Below are 20589 nucleotides of genomic sequence, written 5' to 3'. Positions count from 1 at the left end.
GTATATTGTGTCAAAATACGAAAAATACACAGAATAAAAAAGAGCTTAGTGTCCTCTCTAGTCCTTGATATGGGGCTGCTCTAGTTCTTCCTTCTCTGCAGTACTGTTAGAGCAAGTAGACTTTCATTTTCTGGATCTAATTCTGAAGGCTGAACTCTGAAGATTAAGAGAAAACAAGGAATAGTTGCCTTGAACACAGAATTAGAAGGTGAGGGAAAAGCTTTTGTGGAAAACTAACTAAATCTTGGGCTTGAATCTCTTCCAGGTCCCAATGGGGAGAAGAGCTGGTCTAAGAAGTACCCATCATGTGGGGGCCTGCTGCAGTCCCCAATAGACCTGCACAGTGACATCCTCCTGTATAATGCCAGCCTCGTGCCCCTTCAGTTCCAAGGCTATAATGTATCTTCCAATGAGCAATTTATCCTGACCAATGATGGCCACTCAGGTGAGGGAGAGACGTTGAGACCCTCTGAACTTCCCTTGTCTCCTTGACCAGCCCCTTCTATATGGCAGGGATGGGGCTCCCTTGAGAAATCAAGAGGAGGGGCTTAGGCAGAGCTTAAGGAATGCCCCAACCACTCACCCTAAGGGGCACTGGTGGTTCTGCCAGGGCAGCACCTCTCAGAAGACGCACATCTCTTGGGATGGGAAAGGGGACAGGCCAGAGCCTCTTGGACAATTGGCTGTGGTGTGAGGGTGAATTCTAGTGTGCCATGAACTAGACCAGGGGTCATGACATTCACTGGGGAGGGGACACCCAGACTTTGGAGTCAGACAAACCTGGATTTGAATTCTCACTTGACCAGTTTCAAGTCGTGAGATTCTGCATAGGAAGTTTAACTTTGAGCTTTTGTGTGAAAAACAGGCAAAACTGGGAGACACTGTGAAGACTGGAGATTATGTATGTTGGAGATCTGGTAGAGAATAGATGCACCATAAATAGCAGTTATCATAATTGCTGCTGTTTTATAATTCTACAGCATGGCAGGTGCCTCATTTCACAGCTAGATGTATAATATATGTACACGTAAACAAGCGTCCATCCTCTAGTCTAGTGTTAGTGCTCTTGCCATCACTTCTCAAGGAAGATCAAAAGGGTAGTGCTGCTGCTGGAATTGTTTTAGGGAAAGAGCCCAGTTTCTGATCTGCAATCTGCATCTCTCTGGTCTCCACCTTGCTGTAACCATCTGCCCCCTGTGCCAGCTCTGGCGAGTATTGCCTGCCTGACTGGCCAGGGCCCTCAAGGCTGCCCCTCCACTCCCTGCAGTGAGGCTGAACCTGCCCCCGGACCTGCATATCCATGGCCTTCCCTTCCGCTACAGTGCCACGCAGCTACACCTGCACTGGGGGAGCAGCAACGACCCCCATGGCTCCGAGCACACTGTCGGTGGGAAGCACTTTGCCGCTGAGGTGAGTGGGGTGACCAGGCTGGCAGAGGTTGCCTGGCAGCGGGTGGTCTGGAACCCTTCCACCTGACTAGTGTACAGGCAGGTAAGAGCAGAGCACAGCACACTAGGGGGCTCTCTTCATGCTCCACGCACTGACCTCTGGCTCTGTCAGCAGCAGGGGGAGGTATTGCTATTTCGGATACCCTACAGCTTCTCTGTGGTGTCCTGGACTCCTTCCTCTCCTGGCCATGCTGAGTGTGTCTCTGTCTTTTACTGAGTAATGCTGCTCAGAGGCAGGGTTCCCAACGTGGCACAGCAGGACGTGCATACCCTATTTCTAGGCATTGCCCTTCTGTTTGCAGAGATTAAAATCCCAGCAGCTGGTCTGGCTGACACATCCCCCTGCTGAATCATACTGGCTTCACTGCTGCCCCAAACTTGTCAGTCCTTCTTCACAGGCTGTGCTATTTACATAGATCTCTGCCTTTCCCATGGCATGGGTTGCACGTAGAACTTGGGAGGACCTGGGTCCAGGGTCACTCCACTTGGCCACAAATCTCAAGAGATGACTGGCATCATAATGTACAGAACCTCAGGCCATCAGACTCAATGAGGATGTGCTGGGATGTAAGCACAGCATTGTGTTATGTCACCCTGGGGTCAGGCCCACCCAAGTGCACAGGAAAACAGGAGGAAGATCAGGGCACTGCTTCTGCACTACAAGTGTACAGGAGGGAGGCAGGGGAGGTGATGGTGTGAGTTACTCTATTTCAGAGCTTCCATGGGTTTAAACCTAGGGGTGTGGTTCTGAATGTTTTAGGGCAATAAAGGAGACAAATGCTACCGATCAGCCAGTGGAGCAAGTCCATGGTAAATGATGACATGACCACTCTCCTCTGTTCTTACTACTGAACTGCTTAATGTCTCAGGTTAATTATATGTCAAGTTACAAGTGTGAAGGAGCTATAATTCTTGCCAAATAGGATGGCGTGACTGGAGGTGCACAGATTTCAGACCAGGCCCCTCTCTGAACTTCTAGAACTGCAATTTCCTTCAAGCTAATTGCAATGTGGAAGAGTCTACCTTCCTGCAGGAATAAAGGAGGAGTTGGTTTGTACGCTTTGGAGGATTTGGTTATTAAAATACTTCTAGTTATTGCATTTCCTGCTATTAAGCATACCATCAGACCAAAGACCTGGTGAAGATTAACAATAAATGTCAATAATAGAGAAATAATACATTACGGTGACCCTAGAGTGTGTGGCTTTATTTCTGCGCTCTCAATCCTGTTCTACTTATCTGTGTCTCTCTTTCTATTCCAATACTAAGCTGCTTTAATTACTATTGCTTTCTAGTATAGCTTGAAGTCAGGGAGCAGGATGCCTCCATTTTTGTTTTTTTTTTCTCAATAGTGTTTTTGCTATTCAGGGTCTTTCACGGTTCCAAATAAATTTCATGATTTTTTTGTTCTACTTCTTTGAAAAATGTCATTGGGACTTTGATGAGGATTCCACTGAATTTGCATATTGCTTTAGGTAATATCATGATGTTAATTTTTCCAATCAATGAGTACAGAATAACTTTCCATTTCTTTGTGTCTTCTCTTTCTTTCAACAAAATCTTGCAGTTTTCAGTGTACAGGCCATTCACCTCTTTGGTTAAATTTATTCCAAGGCATGTATTCCTGATTTCTTTTTCTGCTAGTTCACTATTTGAGTATAAAAACTGCAATGGATTTTGGTATATTAATTTTGTAGTCTACCTTTTTGCTGTATTTATTATTTCTAATAGCTTCTTACTAGAATCTGTGTGATTTTTCTATGTATATTTTCATGTCATCTGCAAAGTGATTTCACTTCTTCCTTTCCAATTGGGAAATATTTTACAACCTTTTCTTGTCAATTGCTCTTGCTAGAATTTCTATCACTATACTGTATAGTAGTGGTGAGTGTGGATATCTTGTCCAATTACTGATCTTAGAGGAAAATCTTTGCTTTTTTACCATTAAGTATAACATAAACTATGTATTTTTCAAATATGGCTTTTATTATGTAGAGTTTACATTCCTTCTGTATATCCATTTTGTTTAATATTTCTATCATACAAGGATGTTGAAACTTATCAAATGCATTTCCTGTGTCTATTGATATGATCACTTGATTTTTGTTCTTCCTTTTGTTGGTGTGATATATCATATTTATTGATTTGCATATTGTTGAACCATCCTTGTATCTGTGGAATAAATCCCACTTGATCATGATTCTTTTAGTGTATGTTAAATTCGGTTTCCCTAGAGTTTCTAAACCTAAGATTTCTCAAAATCTTCCCTTTTTCTCACTTTCACAATGACAAATTGTTTCTGTTTTAAAGGAAAAGAGTATAGAATTTTGCAAATGTAAATGTCTACATTCATGGGATTACATTCTTATTTCATGCTATCTGATAATGTTGTTGATAAGGCCTTTATAAAAACCCTGTTGTGAATTTCTCTACCTGAGGGAGAAACATGTTTCCTGCACTGGATACCAATATGATTAAATTATAGCTGAAGGCTCTTATTCACTGTATCCCAGTGTGAGATAGTGCTTGAATGTTATCAGGCAAAATAGGTATTAAATGAGTTTTATACTACCCATGAAAATGTTTGGGAACTTTTAAGCACTTTCCCCTTCTAATTTCTCCTACTTATTCTGAAGCCTGGGGCAAAATGATCGCATGTGACTTGCCCAGACTCAGCTGAGCCACTCGGCACTTGATCCAGAAGCATTGCAGGTTGGGCAGGTGGGTCTGTCCTGCTCATTGCAATCAAATCTCCAAAAAGGTTCCATGAGTTACCCATCCCCTGATTGGTGACTTCTCTCCCGCTGCAGCTGCATATTGTCTATTATAACTCGGAGCTGTACCACAATGCCAGTACTGCCAGTGACAAGTCAGAAGGCCTTGCTGTCCTAGGTGTTCTCATAGAGGTAAGTGATGTTAAAGCAATTTTACACGAAGTTTGAAGCCAGGATGAGGTCAAACTTGGCATTTGGCTCCATGCACACCAGTCTATTGGGTGTGCAAGGCTCTGGTAATAAGCTGCTCCTATACTGACTCTGCCTTCTTCCCGGAGCTGGAAGTCATCCACCATAAGGATCCCTCTCTTGGCTTGGAGGCAGCACTTCCTGTGGCTGGGCTCCAGAAATGTGACATTGAAGAAATGAGCCCGTTTCCAGCCTTGTTGCATGGAACTTCCCAGGGGATAAGATGTGGCGGGTGGAGGGTAATTTTTCAGAACTGGAACACTCAAGGCCCAATGCCTTGAACTAGAAACAGGATGTCCTGAGAGTCAAGTGAGCATTATTTGACTCTCCAATCCTCTACCAGCCTAGTGATCAATTTCAATTGCCCCAGCAAAGTGCATCCTTCAGGAGGACTTTGGCATACCCCCAGCTGAGTCCTGCCATTAGTAATTGTCAATCCAGGCTCAGCCTATAGAATTGAGTTCAACCCACCCCATCTTTGTTGCAGATGGGCCTCTTCAATCCATCATATGACAAGATCTTCCGTTACCTTCAAGATGTAAAGTACAAAGGTGAGGATGCTTATTTACCCTGTTTCCAGTCACCCTCACGTAACCGGAAGAAAATTGAATCTAGCATGCAGGTCCTTGGGTCAGAAAAGGGCGAGTTCATGTTTCCAGATTCAATCTCCATGCTAAGCTGCACCTTAGACACAGGGAATGAGGATGACTCCATCTCCCAACATATCTTTCCAGGCCAAGAAGTGTTCATTCCAGGTTTCAGCATTGAAGAATTGCTTCCTGAGAGGCCTAATGAGTACTACCGCTACAAAGGGTCCCTAACCACACCTCCTTGCCACCCCACTGTGCTCTGGACAGTCTTCAGGAATCCTGTGCAAATTTCCCAGGAGCAGGTAACTGTCTTATAATCTAAGTCAGAGACCTTGTGGTACCCTGGTCCCTACCATCACCCATATCCTAATCAACGACTTGATTTCCCCACATAGAATTCAAAACCTCTCCAAATATCATAGGTGCCTGGAAGCACTCTACAGTGCTGAATTTCAAAAGTGGAGCTATCAAGTCAAGCTAAGAAAATGAACCTGTCTCCACGGGTCTTTTAAAAGAATTGATAAGCTGAATTTCCTAATTTATCCCTCTTGTTGGATGTTCACCTCCCAGGCAGAAGAGCATGGTTCCTTTACAGGGGCAGAATAAAGACAGGGTCATGTTAAAGTGTTTCACAAACCAGGAAGGTGCAGTTGCAGCCATGACTGAGGGCCTCTGCCCACAAGAAGCTCACAGTCTAATGTACAAGTGGGGAAACCAAATCCTTAGTGATCCTCTCTAGCCCTCTCATTTTACCGATGTTGAAAGCGAGGATAAGTGAATTGAGGATCACCCTCTGGTTAATGACAAAACTAAGACCCAAAGTGAGGTCTTCTGAATTGCAGGGCACAGCTTCTACTCCCCAGCCTAAATTTATCAAGAAGAAAAATGACTGTTAGGAGACAGGGCCAGTGACTCAGGCCTGACTCCACCCAATAACTTCTCTTCATGAGTCCAGTATAGCCCTCCCTCACTATCGCTCCTTCTTTTTCACTATGAGTTTCTGATCTGAGTAATCAGGTAAATGGCAGCAAGTAGGCGGACAGGAATAAAGACTTATGAATCAAGAGATGAAATGTGAGGGGAAGCAATAACATCCTAAGCCACAAACTGCCTTGGAAACAGATTATATAATTTATGTGGGAGTATGAAAATTCCACGGAACTAGTCAGATGATCTGTGAAACTCTTGACTCCCTCCTTTTATTCCTTTTGATGGGACCAGCAGAACAAGCCCTCATGTCCCTCTGATTTAGACTTAGGATCCAATTGAGACTCATGAGGGGGACACAGTTTCTGTGAGTTTCAGGATCCCTCCCTACCTCGGGTTTCCTTCCTTGTAAGGCAGAAATCTTTCAGGAATAGTCAGGAGCTGAACTTCCTAGGAGCCTGCAGAGGTAGGAAGACAGCCCCAGCTTGGGTGTCCAATCACCCAGATAACAATAGCAGAGGGGAGCTTTCCCACTCCTTTCTGGTGTGTCTCCCACCAACTACCATAAAGGATGGTTCCAGATGCTTTCCCCAAATCTGAGAAGTAAGAGCTGGCAGCTCTCTTCCCCTTTGAGGCCAGGGAAGGGAGCATTATCACTCTGCCTGCCAGATATGTTTTCTGTCTCCCTCTCTGCTACCCTCCAGCTGCTGGCTTTGGAAACAGCTCTGTACTGCACACACATGGATGACCCATCCCCCAGAGAAATGGTCAACAACTTCCGGCGGGTCCAGAAGTTTGATGAGAGGCTGGTGTACGTCTCCTTCCAACAAGGTGAGGGAATGTAATGTTTGTGGGAAGTGTGGTGTCAAGAGACCTGTTTCACATAAAGTCAGATACCTTGCTCTTGGTCTTTGTCACTGATGTCCTTAGGAGATTAGTTAAGAGCTCTCTGGCTGCTAAGGGGAACAGGGTAGGTAAAGAGCCATTGTGTTGGAGCTTATTTGGATTCTTCTTCACTATTCTTGAATTTTCTGGGCCTTTGCCAGTAAGCACAAGCCAGGGCTTCCAGGTCCATGGATTAGCAGCACCCTCATTAAGTCTGGGAGTATCCCAGAGATGGGGAAGAGAGGATGTTCTGGGAACCTCTCTGTTCTGGAGAACTACCCCTCCTCCTAAGACATATTATAGGTAGGACCCTCTTCATGAGACCCAACTTCTCACTTCTCTTTCTCTAGGTTTCTCTCAATAGGCTCTCTAGGCTCTCAAGGCCTTAAGGCCTTGCCAGGTGATTGATAGCACCACAAACATCCAGGGATACTCCTTGTGAGACTTTAGAAAATGGGCATAATTCATGTCCGTGGCCACAGCAGTTTATGGTGTGAAGTAGCAAGGCCCATCAAGCAAGAAAGCATCTTTATCATTGTGTTTTGTCTAACCTCTTTGGAACCTGCAGGAGCACAGGCACACAGGACCTATATTGAATGAGTCTTAATAGTTTACTTTGTTCCTAATGTTATGAAGGCTCAGTTCCTACTCTTAAATCTGTTGCCATATTTCCACAGAAGGACATTTAACATCTGTACTTTTTTCAGTACCTACACTGACACTGCTGGAGCAGGGGGTGGAGAAGTGGTAAGGGGGTACCCTTAAGTGTCCATACCCTCCTTTTGTCTCTTCAGAGACAAAAGGTTTTCACTGTAGATTCTTGAGCTGTTCTCAAGTTGGGAATTTTGAGTCGTCAGAAGGAGGGTACATCTGTGGGAGTTCCACTTCGTTCCCTCATATCATTAGTGGACTCAGCTGGTCCAGGTGTTCATGTTAAAGTGATCCCAATGCCCCATGTGTCAGAGAATCTACTCTCTTCCTCTCACCCGGCATACCTTTTCTCTTCCTTTCTTACTATGTGAGATTATAACTATCACTTACTAAGCTTAGTGGAATGTATAGAGGTTGTATTTCAAGGCTCTTGCCAGAAACCTTTAGAAACATGCCCTTCTGAACTGGCCTGCACATGTGGTCGGAATGATGTCCTTCTCTGTCAGTTATTTAATCAAGAACTGGCTAAGCACTTGGCACACCAAACTTTTCCTCCGTTTCCCAGTCTGAAAATGGAATCTGTGAAAAATGGCCTTTCCTAAAAATTGAGAAACGCTTTCAATGGACATGATTATCCTTCTGTGATCTATTCTAAATATAACTTTCTTTTTTCCCACTCTTCCAAATGGAGTATGTAGTCATCAAGGGTTAAATGGAAATACTACAACTCTTAAATACAATTAACTCTGCCAGAGATAAGGGAAGGGACTTTATCCAGATAGATCAGCTAGAATTCTGCCTGTGATTCAAGGATAATAAACAGCCCTGTTTTCTGAGCCAGTCTATACAAGCCACAGAGGATAGGGTGACAAATTTTCTCTCTGGGTCAGGAGACCTAAGTTCAAGGTCTTGCTTTGTTTTCTCCTGGCTGGCTGATGTAAGCAAATCATGTTCCCCTTTAGTCTTGATATCCTCAGCTATAAAATGACAAATTGGACTAGGCGAGCTAACGGCCTTGCAGTGCTAACCTGTTGTGAATCTAAGTGGACACTAACAACTGCCCATCCTGACTTTACATTGCAGGGACAGTGTTTGAGGGCAGTTACAGAGGATCGGAAGAAACCATGCAGGAATTTGAGTCTGACATCTAAAAGTAACCCCCACATGTAATGATGGACTGTGGCATTCGGAATAATTAGCCATCTTCTTAGACCTGCTGAGGTCTAAGTTGGTGCTTACAGAGTGGGCAGTGCAGTTAGGCTTGCAGCAGAGCGCTTCCTAGACCCTCCCAGTCTGGCAGGGAACCTGGGAGGGGTGGGGGCTGGGCCTCTAAGCAGAAGCCTCCAGACTGACCCTGGCTTAAAACATCAAGATCAAAGCCCAAGTGTAGCTTTGCCGCTGCCCCTCCTATGAAGCTTGCCCAGAACTGCTGCTACCAAGAGCCCAGGCTGGACCTAGCTCTTTCCTGCCAGTGAGAAGCCATGGCAGTCCAAGGCAAATGTGTTCACTTAGAGGCTGATTCTAGAAACTTGGCCAGAATTATCACCCCCCTCTCACTGCCTCATAGACAGCAAATGGGGTGGTTTCTCAGGGAGCAGTAAGATGGACTCATCACCCCTGCATCCACAGGGCCCTCCACACAGACCTGGAGCCGGCCTGAGGCTGTAACATGCTGTTTCATGTTGATAGGGTAGGCCTGCCATCAGCCTGAACCTGGAGCAGTTTGAACTAGATTATTTGTAGTCTTCTACTGAGGCATGTTTGGAATTATGACCTGGCTTATCGAGGGTTTTCTCTAAAACTTAACAGGAACTATGGAGTCAGAAAATTCTGCCAGGAGAAAAGTAATGTTGAAGAAATCCTCTAATGTTAAGGGAGAAAATGCATGAACTTTGATAGGAAAATCTGAGGTTTAACCAAATCTGGACAATTAGGACCAGATTGTTTCATTTGAACCTACTTTTCCTCAATGGAGCTTAGAAAAGGACCTAATTCTTTAGAATAGAATACCCTTCTTTTTTCTTCAACTTGTTTTTTTAAGATTTATTTTATTTATACAAGAACCGGGGTATAGGCCAGATGTGCGGGAAGGTGAGAGAATTCACCAGAGACAGAGTGGGGAACAGAACAGGCAGACTGACTGAAATACACTGCTGAGGGGAGCAGCGGGCGAGACAGGAGAGGTCTGCTGCGCCATGTGGATTGCCCCGCTGCCGGCGGGGATCGAACTGGCACTGCAGAGGCTGCGGACAGCTTCACAGCGCTGTGCTCAACCGCCTGTGCCACCAGGGAAGCCCTACCCTTCTATTCTTGAAGGGTATATAATCCAGCTAAACTTTACCCTAAGGCACAGTGTCTCAGTTTTGGTACTATTGATATTTGGGGATTATCCTGTGCACGTCGGATGTTTAGTGCCATCCCTGGCCTCGACCCACTGGATGCCAGGGAGCATCCCTGCACTGTGACAGCCCAAAATATCTCCAGATACTACCTAATTGTCTCCAGGGGAGGAGGGGCAAAATTGCCCCAGGTTGAGAGCCACTGTCCCAGGGATGGTACACTGATATTCTTTGGCCCACTCATGTCAAGGAGTTCTAGAATTTTAAATCACATGTCCTGGTCTTTATTCTATTACAACATGAAATTTTCAGTCTGGGGATGGTTACCCCTGAAACAGTGACTAAAGTAGAACAAACAAACCCTATCTTCCTTTAGAATTTCAGTTTATATTTTTTGTAAAACTGAGTACATCCAAGGCTAAGAGAGATGAGCAAGAACTATCTGCCTTTAAGAGACCTATCTGAATCAGCAAAGTATATACTTTTATCAGGGACCACATGACTGTGAGGCAGCAACTTTTTTCAGAGTCCCCTCATCATTCTGTCCCCTTCCTTTGTACAAGTTTTTCTCTCTTGCATATTTCTTGTTGCCCTTGGTTAAAAAGCCTACTTTTTAGGGGGAGATGAAAAAAGTACCCCTTCCAAGTGGCACAGATGGTAGATTTGAACTAAAGAGAGAAAACAAGACTCATTGTACTCAAGATGGAACCTCAGAGAAAGGGAACACTTCTGGGACCAGTTCAGTTCTCACAGGAAATCAGATGCTCCACATGAGGAGGGAAAAATACATCAGGGGTAGATTTATAGTCCAGGGGCCCAATTCATAGTTAATCTCTATCTAGCCAATAATGCCAACACTTGGTCCAAAAGCTGATAAGGCAAGAAATCAAGAGCCCATCAAACCTAAACACTGTTATTTAACCCGATTTCCAGCATGTCAGGGCAAGGGAAACTTGGGGTACAAGAGGAAGTCAAAAGTTTCTATAATCACTTCTTTAGTGGGCTTGAGCTGAGCAACTGCTGGTGATCGGCTGCAGAGCCTGTAGCTGGCTGAGGAGAACTCAGTTGAGAGCACTGGTCATAGACCTACCATAGAATGATAGGCTCTTGCTCATGGCAGAGGTGTGCATGATTAGAATATGCTAGACCCTGAGTGACCTTAGGTTATTTTATAAAACCTTTTAAAAAGAGAGAGAAAATAATCCTACAACAGCTAAGATGGCTAATTATCTGATTTTTTGAGAATAGAATGCATCCTTTGTGGTACTTGACTTTGTGCTTCTAAAAGTTTCTTTTTATAAATAAATTCTATTATATGGGAAAGTATCATCAGTTCTTCCAAGTACCCAAGTGAAAGAGGAGTTCCCACCTTCTAATTCCTCCTGGACATGGGATTGAATAGTCAAGAGCAATTGTGAGATGTGCTAAGAAGTGAAGTTCCTTCCTCGACCACAACTCAACAGTCCATATTTCCTGAGGGCACCCTGGGTCAGGCTCTATGGAGAACAGAAAACCCCATGTGGATGTTATCTTGCTCCTAACAACAAGCCATTGGCACAGAGCAGACTATGTTCAGGAAAAGGCCTCAGGTAGAAAGCTGGGACTACTCAATGGAAAGGTGGCATCGTCTCTCCATGGCACCCACCTGTGCCCTGCCCAGCACTCCTTACACAGCAGGTACTTTCAAGTGTGCATACTTCTGGCTTTTGCACACATTGTCCCCTTTGCTGGGGAAGGGGGTGCCCCTCTCCCTCTTCCACCAGTAAAATTCTTTCAAGACCTCAACTCTAATGACATCCTGTTGGGCGGCTTTCCTATTGCCATGAGGTGACTTACAATCTCCTCCGATGCAGCAAAACGACTTGCTCATTAATGTTATGAATCTGAGCACACCATAAGGCAATGATTTGTCACCAGACAGAAAAAAAATAAAGGGAAAAATATATCTTTATTATCAGATATTATAAGTCCCTTGAGGACAGGAATGACTGGCCTCTTACTCACTTTTTGTGCCTGGCATGGTACCTGGTGCTCATTACAAGTTTGTGGAAAGAATGTAACTGACCTGTCCCCCTTCCTCTCTGCTCACCTGTGTCTTTCCTGCAGAATAATTTGAATATGAGCCTGGCCAGTTATTAGATTTTACTTTTATTAAGCCTCATTTTGCTTTGTTTGCCAACAGTGTTACATCAATCCATTTATTTAAGAGAAATTAAAGATCAAAACTTTTTAAGGTCTGGAGAGAGTTACCTAGAGATGCTGCTGAGCTTTGTGTTGTGCTGGCCTGAGGGATCAAAGACTGCAGGCCCACCACCCACTATCCCTCCAGCGCATCCAGCCTGGCCAGAGGGAGCTGAGAGTAGGGCACCAGTGCTGGCACTGGTCCCTGCCAACTGCCCCAGGATGGAGCCCCTCACAGCAGGGTGACCTTCACTTCTGGACCTGTATCCCTGTAGTCTGAAGGGCAAAGAACTGGTGGTAGAAACCTAGTTCTCTCAAGTAATCTAGTGGCATATCTGTAGAAATGATTTCTTCATTGAGTTGCACAATATTAATCAAGAAAACTACCTACTGTCCTCCAAAGATAATTAGGGTCTGTGGTTGTGGAGAGCATCTTTCCTGCTTTCTTTACCAAAGTATCATCGAAAGAGAGGACTAGCATTTCAGTTACTTGAGTCTGTAACTTGAATTAAGCATAATAAGAGTTTTTACCACCCCAAACTGGATTTTATGTACTTGAACTATTAAATCCCTGCTAAATAAAAACCTCTGTCCCTCTTTACAAGACCACAATCTGTTAAAAACATGTTATTACTATGTAACATGTCACTTACAAAAATAATCCTTACTTTAAAATAATACTTTGAAAGGAAAAGCATTATATTCCTTTTTATTAAAAACTCTGTTGGAATAAACATAATTGCATACAGACCTAGAAAATGCTAGACTTGTTCCAGGAACTGCAAGCTGTGTTTACACTTGAGGCTTCAGAAGACCTCAAAAGCAGTTAACCAGCATCCCTCGGTCCAGCAAGATGCCAGTGGAAGGAAGATGCAGCTTCTGATTCAGCAAGAACAGGTAGCGATAACCTGTGACAAGCAGCTCACCCCCCTCCTCTGCAGGTCTCACCCAGGAAGGTGAGGTGTGTGATATCTGAGTTCTGTATATCTGTATCTATTCTACCTCTGCTCGTATTGATGTATACTTGAGCACTTTATGGAGAGAAAATAGCTCCCTCTACTTCTGCATAGGGTGCATCTCTTTCCACCAGCTCAGGAGCCCCTTCATAACATTCTCACCCACAGCTCTGTGGACCATCTCTGTCAACCAGCCTGTCTGTTTCTCCTGACTGTTGGATTGTTCTTCAGTAGAAACTGCTTGTCTTATTCGCCATTCAGAAACAAGCTATTTCTTTGTTCAATCTACAGATGAACTTCTCTGTCTCTACCCATCTCTGCACCATCTTTGATGCCTGTTCTCTACAGTGTCTCAGAGGCTCTGCTGTGATGCAGGCTTGGCTTCTCTCTCCAAACTCTAGTTCTTCAGTTGTCCTGCCAGCACCCTGGGCTCTGAAATATCCCTGACTTTTTTTTCCCTTTTAGTTCCAGGTGCTTGAGCATCTGCCTTAGTGGGTCCCAAGCCCTGTGGGCTGGGTCCTGCTCTGCAGGGAAACCCCACTTCAGTGCCGGTTGGTGCTATCTTGACTGGCGTCCATCAGCATCTTCCCGCCTTGGGCTTCCTGCGGGGTCGGATTCTCAGGAAGTGACATCCTGGCCACCGTTCCACTTCCTTATGCATGGTCTTCTTGCTTGCTCAGCCAAGCTGCTTTGTTTTTCTGCATCTAAGTCTTGTATGTAAAGCATCTCTCCTGGTCTCTGGGGCTTTCCTTGTGTTCCTGGTTGCTTGGTTGCATTTTAATACTGCCAAGAGGCAATTTAGGTGATGACAAAGTGGTTGTCTAGGATCAAGGAGCCAGGTGAAGAGCCCTGAATTAAGTTAGGCTGTTGTTTTCAGGGTCTAAGAGAGCTGAGCGCACAGCTCAGAGAAGCTGGAAAGCTGACTCTCCCCTAGATAAGCCACCACACTGGATCATATGCTCTTAAGAAAGTTCCATTCCTAGGGGGCCTTGTTCTCCACAGGTTTTGCTTAGCTCCCTAAGACCACAGGGTGATGGGCACCTCCTCCAGACACAGAGCAGGGCCCTCAGGATGTCTGAGGTGACTATGAAAGTGACAACTTTAGAAATTACGCTGTTGGGGTGATCTAGTGAAGTGGTTAGGTATGCTAGTTATATAAGGTCTCATGTGGTAAGAACTGGAATGGCACCATGAGCATCTGGAAATTTAGGAACAAAGAAGTGTATTTCATCAAAAGGGTAGAAAAGAAACCACAAATAGTTTTGTTTTGTTTTTTCCTGTTGTTGTTTTAAGACCCTGATGACCAAGACCTCTGGTCTTAAACAACAACAACAAAAACCAACCAATCAGAGTGTGCAGAGGCCGCAGGCTGTGCAGGGAACAGAGCATGTGCTGTACAAACACTTTGTGTTCTCTTCAGGGGAAAGTCTCATGTCCTGAGCATCTCCCCAAGCTGCACACTAGTCCTTGTGTTCAGGTTACAGAATCAGCCTAGGGCAGGGAATTGGCCAGGAGAGCCAATTCCTGGCAAGAGCCAGAGAATTGCCTGGCAAGAGCAGAGAAAACAGGCCACCCTGTCTGTTGCGGACAGCTCCTCTCCATACTTGTTCTGCATATCCTCACAGCAGCCTGGGGCCAGACCAGGAACCACCAGGGTCCAGCTTTTGGACCAATGTGAGATGGCAGAAGAGGACAATAGGGAAAGGACACAGGGCTGACGGTTCTAGGGGAGCCAGCCAGACTTGGGACATATGAGAAGAGAAAGGGGTTAGCAAAACCTCTCCCTGCATTTCTTAGATCTTGTTCCCTGGCATGTCAAGTGCCTCAGTGGTGAATCCCTGGCCTTCTGCTGGCATCTCACATTTGGTCAGGTTTCTCCTGGGGTCTCAGCCACCACAGTGGCTCTCCTGTGTGGGCTGTTCAGCCACCATCAGCATTTCCCTGGCTTCCAAAGTGAGCTGGAACAAGCATACCCCACCCCACCCTGCACACACACACAAATTAAAAGTTTCTATTGAAAAACACCAGACGAGAGTATGTGTACACAGAGACTTTCTTTAGATGGAAGACCCAATTGGTAGAATGGGGAGTAGCTCTTGGACTCTGGAAGCAGGCTGAGCATGACCCACAGGGATTTCATGACTGGCTCCCCTGTCTTACTCAAGAAGGACTCACACATGACCCTCCTCCAGAGAGGTCCTTAGCGGACTAACTATGGGATTTCACCTTTGATAACCGGGTACTATTTCAGCTCCACTGAGCTGGGGAGAAAAGTCCTAACTCACCCTGTTTATCCCCAACAATAACTTGCTGGAGAAGCCACAATCCTCGGGTTTCATGTAGCAGAGAAGGAAGGCTGGTATCATAAAGGAATTCTTCCAGTTTATCCACTGGGGACAAAGCAAAAATAAAACCAGATCCTAACAAGAATACTAGGAGGCTATGCAAGAGAAGTCTGGTGACAGGTTCCAGTTAAGCTCTGCCAGTCCCAGCCAGCTAGGACCTGGCAGGTTCCTTGCTAGGAAGCAGGTAACAACTTGCTCAAATAGACTCTGATCCTCACCCTTCCTTGCCTTCTGCTGTATTACAAACTGAAGCCTTGCCCTAGCAAGGAGACTACTGTGATAAAGGAGCATTGGAAAGGCAGATCACCAAATGAATTTCCTAGGTGGGCAACTTCTTCAACCCTATCAGGTAGTTGCCAGAGCCAAGGGTGAACAACCCCCAGAAGGTCTGTATATGTCCCATACCTCCAACCAAACAAAAGATAGAGCTTCACTCAGCACACTAGTCAAATCCACCATCATTGACTCAGTTAATTTCCAATCTTTTCCCCTCTCCTATAAAGTGCAAGACCTTACCTACGCAGGATTCAGTCTGGGTATGTGGCCACTGGGCCGTGCATGCTGCACTGGGCAATCACTGTGATTCTTGGTGTGATCCGGGCCTATGGTACTTCCAATCTGTCTTCTTTGTTCCTCCGTACCACTGCTGTGGCTCCTGGCCCCCTTCTCACTGTTACCCTTAAGTGACTATCTGATTCCAAGCTGAACTGCCAATCAAATATTCCCCTATGGAATGAGCTAATCACGCTACTGCATGTATATATTGAACCTATCCAAGACCTTCTGTTGGCCATGATAGGAGGCCACTGTCTAAAACCATGCCTGAGCCCAGTGTGCAGGTTGGGTGACTGGCTGGCTGACCTTGCCAATGGGCTCTTGGTTGTTTTGGACTGCTTAGGATTGCAATGGAATTTGGGGGCAAAACTGATAAGAAGGCATCCCAATGGGCCTTAAATCTAGCAAGCAAATATGGAATGAGTGCTAATTCTGTACCCAGGGTTTCTCAGAGTATGGCTCATGGACCAGGTGCACCAGTGCCAGCTAGAGGAGTTTGGTAAAAATGTCTATTTCTGTGCACCACTCCAAACAGATTAAATCAAAGTCTCTGAGAGTTGGATTTTTTAAAAATAATTTACATGTTAAATCAGCTTTTCAGATGATCCTGGTGCAAATTTGAGAACCCCTGCTGGAGAATCACTACAATTTGTAAAAGGCCCACTTTAAGTACATCAGATCCACTGAGCCAAAGACCAGAATCTGAGAGCAGAGATGGGGAAATTAAATTTCTCTGCGTGTGATTACACAGCTGTCACTTGACTTCATGCCCAAGTGCTGTGGGAAGAGACAAAGGGGAAGAGAGGAGGGTAATGCATGTTCACTGCCTCTTCACCAGGCATCATCCTTTCCGTGGCCCTGGCTGGCATTCTCGGCGTCTGTGTGGTCCTAGCAGTGTCCATTTGGCTTTTCAGAAGGAAGAAGAGGTGAGCTGGTTTGGATTTAAAATAGGAGTGGGTGGCTTATGTGTCTGTGAGGATTCACCTGTCTGAGAAGGCAGCCTACAAAATGAAGAGCTTCTATCACCTGTACCACACTGAGCCTCGAAGTGCTGTTTCCAAGCACTACTGCCCCTGGTCACATGTAATGCTGGAGACAAGGGTCATGGGGCTCTGAGTTGGAGGTGTGCCAGCCTTGCTGCCACTGCCAATTAGCTGAATAATCTTGGGTAAGTATCTTGAGTTTGGGGGAGGAGGTATTGTCCCCTATTTGCCTAAGTACAAGCAGAAGGCTATCTTCTTTCTAAGAATTTTACATGTATATTTTGCTGATGAATCCAAAAAGAAAATGAGGGAAAATCTGATTTCTCACTTACATTAGCTATTAATGCTTTTTGTTCATGTCTTTATTTCATGTTTGGGTTTTCCTAAAACCTATTTTTCCCAGTATTAAAAAAAAAAAGTTGCAGAATCTAAGGTTTGAATCCACTTGGGGGTGGTAATGAGATGATCTCCAAAATAGGTCTAGTATCATAAGCTGTTAAAAGAGTACAGTTAGAAAATGAACAGGTTCCATTTGGGTTAATGCTTTTTTGGGGGGCAATTCCTCCTAAAACTAAGACAATGGGGGAAAGCTCCCTAAGAAAGGAATTTAAAACTTGCCTCATTCCATAACTGAGTTGGCTATTCTCTGGCTCTCTTCTTTGACTAACATGTGTGTTCTTGCTGTTCCAGTAGCAAAAAAGGTGAAAACAAAGGAGTCATTTACAAACCAGCCATCAGGAAAGAGACTGAAACCAATGCCTGAAGTCCCAACACTTCTAGGTGTGTCCAAGGAAGGATTATGCTTTGGACCATACACACCGTGCCTCCCTGGACACTTGTAACACACAAATGTGTTCTCTGGCGCTTAACCTGTAAACACCCCAGACTTTCAGGGGGCCTTTAGCTGGGCGCCTGAAGCTATGACCATGCCCCCAGAACCCATGAATGGGAACATTCCACCCAGGAGGTGGGGATCTGAGTTGTCTGCTTCATCTGTGTGGGACTATTAAGTGGTTTGGGTCTTGGGGACATAAACAAACCTGCCCACTGGGGGTTGTAATTGGTTGGAAAACATTTTCATCCAGCGGTTGACTTGAGTATGACTCTAAGTGTCCTGGAAATCCTGCTTCTTGTCCAAGCTTTCAGAACAGAATGTGCACTCTCGGCTTGAGTTTTGCTTTTGAGACTCAGTTTCTTTTCTCAGGGAAGAGATTGTTGTTGTCCTCTTATTTCCTTCTACTATGACAAAATCTTGGACCTAACAACTTGGGGACTCAGTGGCAGGGAAGAACTGATACACAAAGTATCAAGCTATTCAAAAAATAAGAGCTATACTTTGACATAGAGTCATTTCAAGTCATGTGCTTTGGGTCAGAGCACTGAATGGACCTTAGAGAATGAGAAGACATATAGGTCTTGAAAGAGTCTCACTTTGGAAGCATAAGTTGTTATGCCATAAGTATGAGAAGGATAGAATATTAAGCTCAAATCCAACCTCCTGTCAGTGGGGCAGTTATATTTTATATTTTACAGTTTTTATAAATAACTCAACTATTCCTTGAAAATATACTGTTCCTATCTTGTAGTGTACACATGAGTTCTGAGACGACCCACACTGCTTTTGAATCTCAAGGAAACAGGCAGAAGCACAATGATCAGAGGGCTTTGTCTGTTTATTTCTGCCACCTTTGCCATGTCCCGATTGCTAACCTAGAATTGGGATTTAACTTCTCTGACTTTGAGGATGTCAAGTTATTGTTTAATTAAAATATATTTTCAAGCCATAAAAGTTATCTGTGCAGGGACTGGCATCATGGTATTTAGGGACCAATATAATAGAATGTTACAAAGATTCTCCCTGGTTTTCTCCCCTCCCCTCAGGTCACAAAGACAGTTTCTGAGTAGACCCAATTTCTTTTTCATTCTCCTCCCATGGATGAGAAAGCCCCATGGAAAACAGTTAGTTCCCTGGGAGCCCCCAACTTTCAGGCTCTCATGGCTAGTACCTTAGTGCAGAGATTTCTGATTCATAGTCTCATTTTGACAGCAAGGAATGTCCTCTTGAAGCATAGGTTTCTTTATCTTTTTCCTTCTCCTGTCCCTCTGACTCTGACTCTTCTATTGTCCCTCTGACTCTTCCTTCTCCATGATCACAACTTTTTGTAGTCACGCCAGCCCTGTGTCTCTATAGCCCACTATAGCTAGGCAGGGTAACACGTGACCCAGGGGGACTCAAATGTGTGGGCAATGAGACCTCGGCCACCCAAACCCAGGCTGGCATCCCATCCTCACCACTAGCTCGCCTGGTGCTGCTCAAATGACACAGGGATAGCCCTCATGAATGAGCAGTGTGACTTAGATGAGGCTTTCTTGATTCTGGCCCAAACTTGCCTATCAGAAACCAACATAAATATCTCCAGAGCAGTGGAGCTATCCTTTGAAAGGCTTTTACACCTTTATAATAGAGGTTTTGTGAGAAAACAGAGAGGTCATTGTAACTGGCACAACGGCTACTCACAAAAAAGGAGACTTACTAGATGGTGAAAACAGTGATATTTCTTTTGCCCCTGTCCCCCTCAATGTAGCCAGGCTCTCAGCCCCCAGGGCTGAGACCAAACAAAGTCAGGGAGGTAAACAGAAGGATCCAAGAATCAACACTGTCTACTTCCTCGCTAGTCCTTATGGGACTCCTGAGTATCCAGCTTTGAAACTGGGAGATTTTTCTTCAGGTCCTCACTTAATCCCACTGACATTAGTGGCCACTAAATAAATCCAGTAGCATGATTCCTGGTGCCCCACACTCACCCCTCAACCTCTGAGGGCCCCATCCTGTTCTGGGCACACAGCAGGTAGAGATAACAAGAGCAAGGCTTAGGCTGTGGGAGGGATACAGGGAAGATTCTGGCTTCTGGTCTTTCCTTTGCCTCTCATTAACAGGAAGGCTCCACTGTCTTTGCTCCTTTTCTTTAGCATCATCTGGTAAAAATAGTAAAAACTTACACCTGTATACCTGTTTCCTAGTAGACAGTCTAGGATTTTGCTGCATTGACGATTTAATCTCAATTCAAATTCAGACCTCAAATACTTCTCCCCTTCACTAAACTCTCTGAAGGTCTTCTGACAGGTTCTTGGGAAGCTGTCACCTGCGGCTCCCCTCTGCCCCTATGTCTCAGCCACTGTGATAATGGTCTGTTTGGCAGTTCTGTATTTATTGTAAGAATGATTGTAATGACATTCACTGTAAATAGAAGAAATTATAAATAAAATGTTTTTCACATCAGATTGTTTTTTTTGGAAATGAGGTTAAAGCATCACTGGCAAAGCAGTGTGTGTATCTCTGTCTATGGTGATAGGTAATTGATCAGAACAGTTAATAATAATCACTTGATTCAAGTCTTAGAACCTGGCATCAAGGTAAAATATACTGATGTACTTAATCACTTCACTGAAAATGGAGGCCTATAGTGTGTGCAGTCCTAGGTAATACAGCTGCTTAGTAGAGCTGGGAAATGCAGAGTAACCAGTGTAGGGCTCAGAGAGAAGGCGGGAATCTGAGCTAGGCCTTGAAGAATAAGTCATATTTGAGCAGATGGGAAAAAGGGAGATCTTCCTAACTAAAGTGACATGAATATACGGGATGGGCCGTATGTCTTCTTAACTTTAAGTATAGTAAACTTTAAGTATACTTAACTTTAAGTTAAGTAAAGTATAGTGAAGTTAACTATACTGTAGCATATAAGAAAGATTAAGAGTATGAGCAAAAATA

At 44.6% G+C, this 20589-nt stretch overlaps 1 protein-coding gene across 2 annotated transcripts in view; it reads left to right on the top strand.

Moving 5' to 3' along the window:
* CA12 (carbonic anhydrase 12) overlaps positions 1 to 20101 on the top strand; it is a 49602-nt gene extending 29501 nt beyond the window's left edge. The window contains exons 3-11 of one of the 2 annotated variants that reach the window (XM_037502648.2): positions 266 to 445; positions 1268 to 1410; positions 4259 to 4354; positions 4899 to 4962; positions 5146 to 5303; positions 6633 to 6759; positions 15789 to 15821; positions 16679 to 16766; positions 17514 to 20101. In XM_037502648.2, the coding sequence (XP_037358545.1) occupies positions 266 to 445; positions 1268 to 1410; positions 4259 to 4354; positions 4899 to 4962; positions 5146 to 5303; positions 6633 to 6759; positions 15789 to 15821; positions 16679 to 16766; positions 17514 to 17586 (962 nt within the window). In that variant the 3' untranslated portion in view covers positions 17587 to 20101. The remainder of the gene's footprint in view (positions 1 to 265; positions 446 to 1267; positions 1411 to 4258; positions 4355 to 4898; positions 4963 to 5145; positions 5304 to 6632; positions 6760 to 15788; positions 15822 to 16678; positions 16767 to 17513) is intronic. The other variant, XM_037502649.2, reaches the window with a different exon arrangement.
* Positions 20102 to 20589: the final 488 nt, after the last annotated feature.

The sequence above is a fragment of the Talpa occidentalis genome, unplaced genomic scaffold (genome assembly GCF_014898055.3).
Source record: "Talpa occidentalis isolate TD23 unplaced genomic scaffold, MPIMG_talOcc4v2.1 talOcc4.11, whole genome shotgun sequence".
NCBI lineage: Eukaryota > Metazoa > Chordata > Mammalia > Eulipotyphla > Talpidae > Talpa > Talpa occidentalis.
The sequence above is the reverse complement of the archived record's forward strand: the minus strand, read 5'-3'. Positions and strand labels throughout refer to the sequence as shown.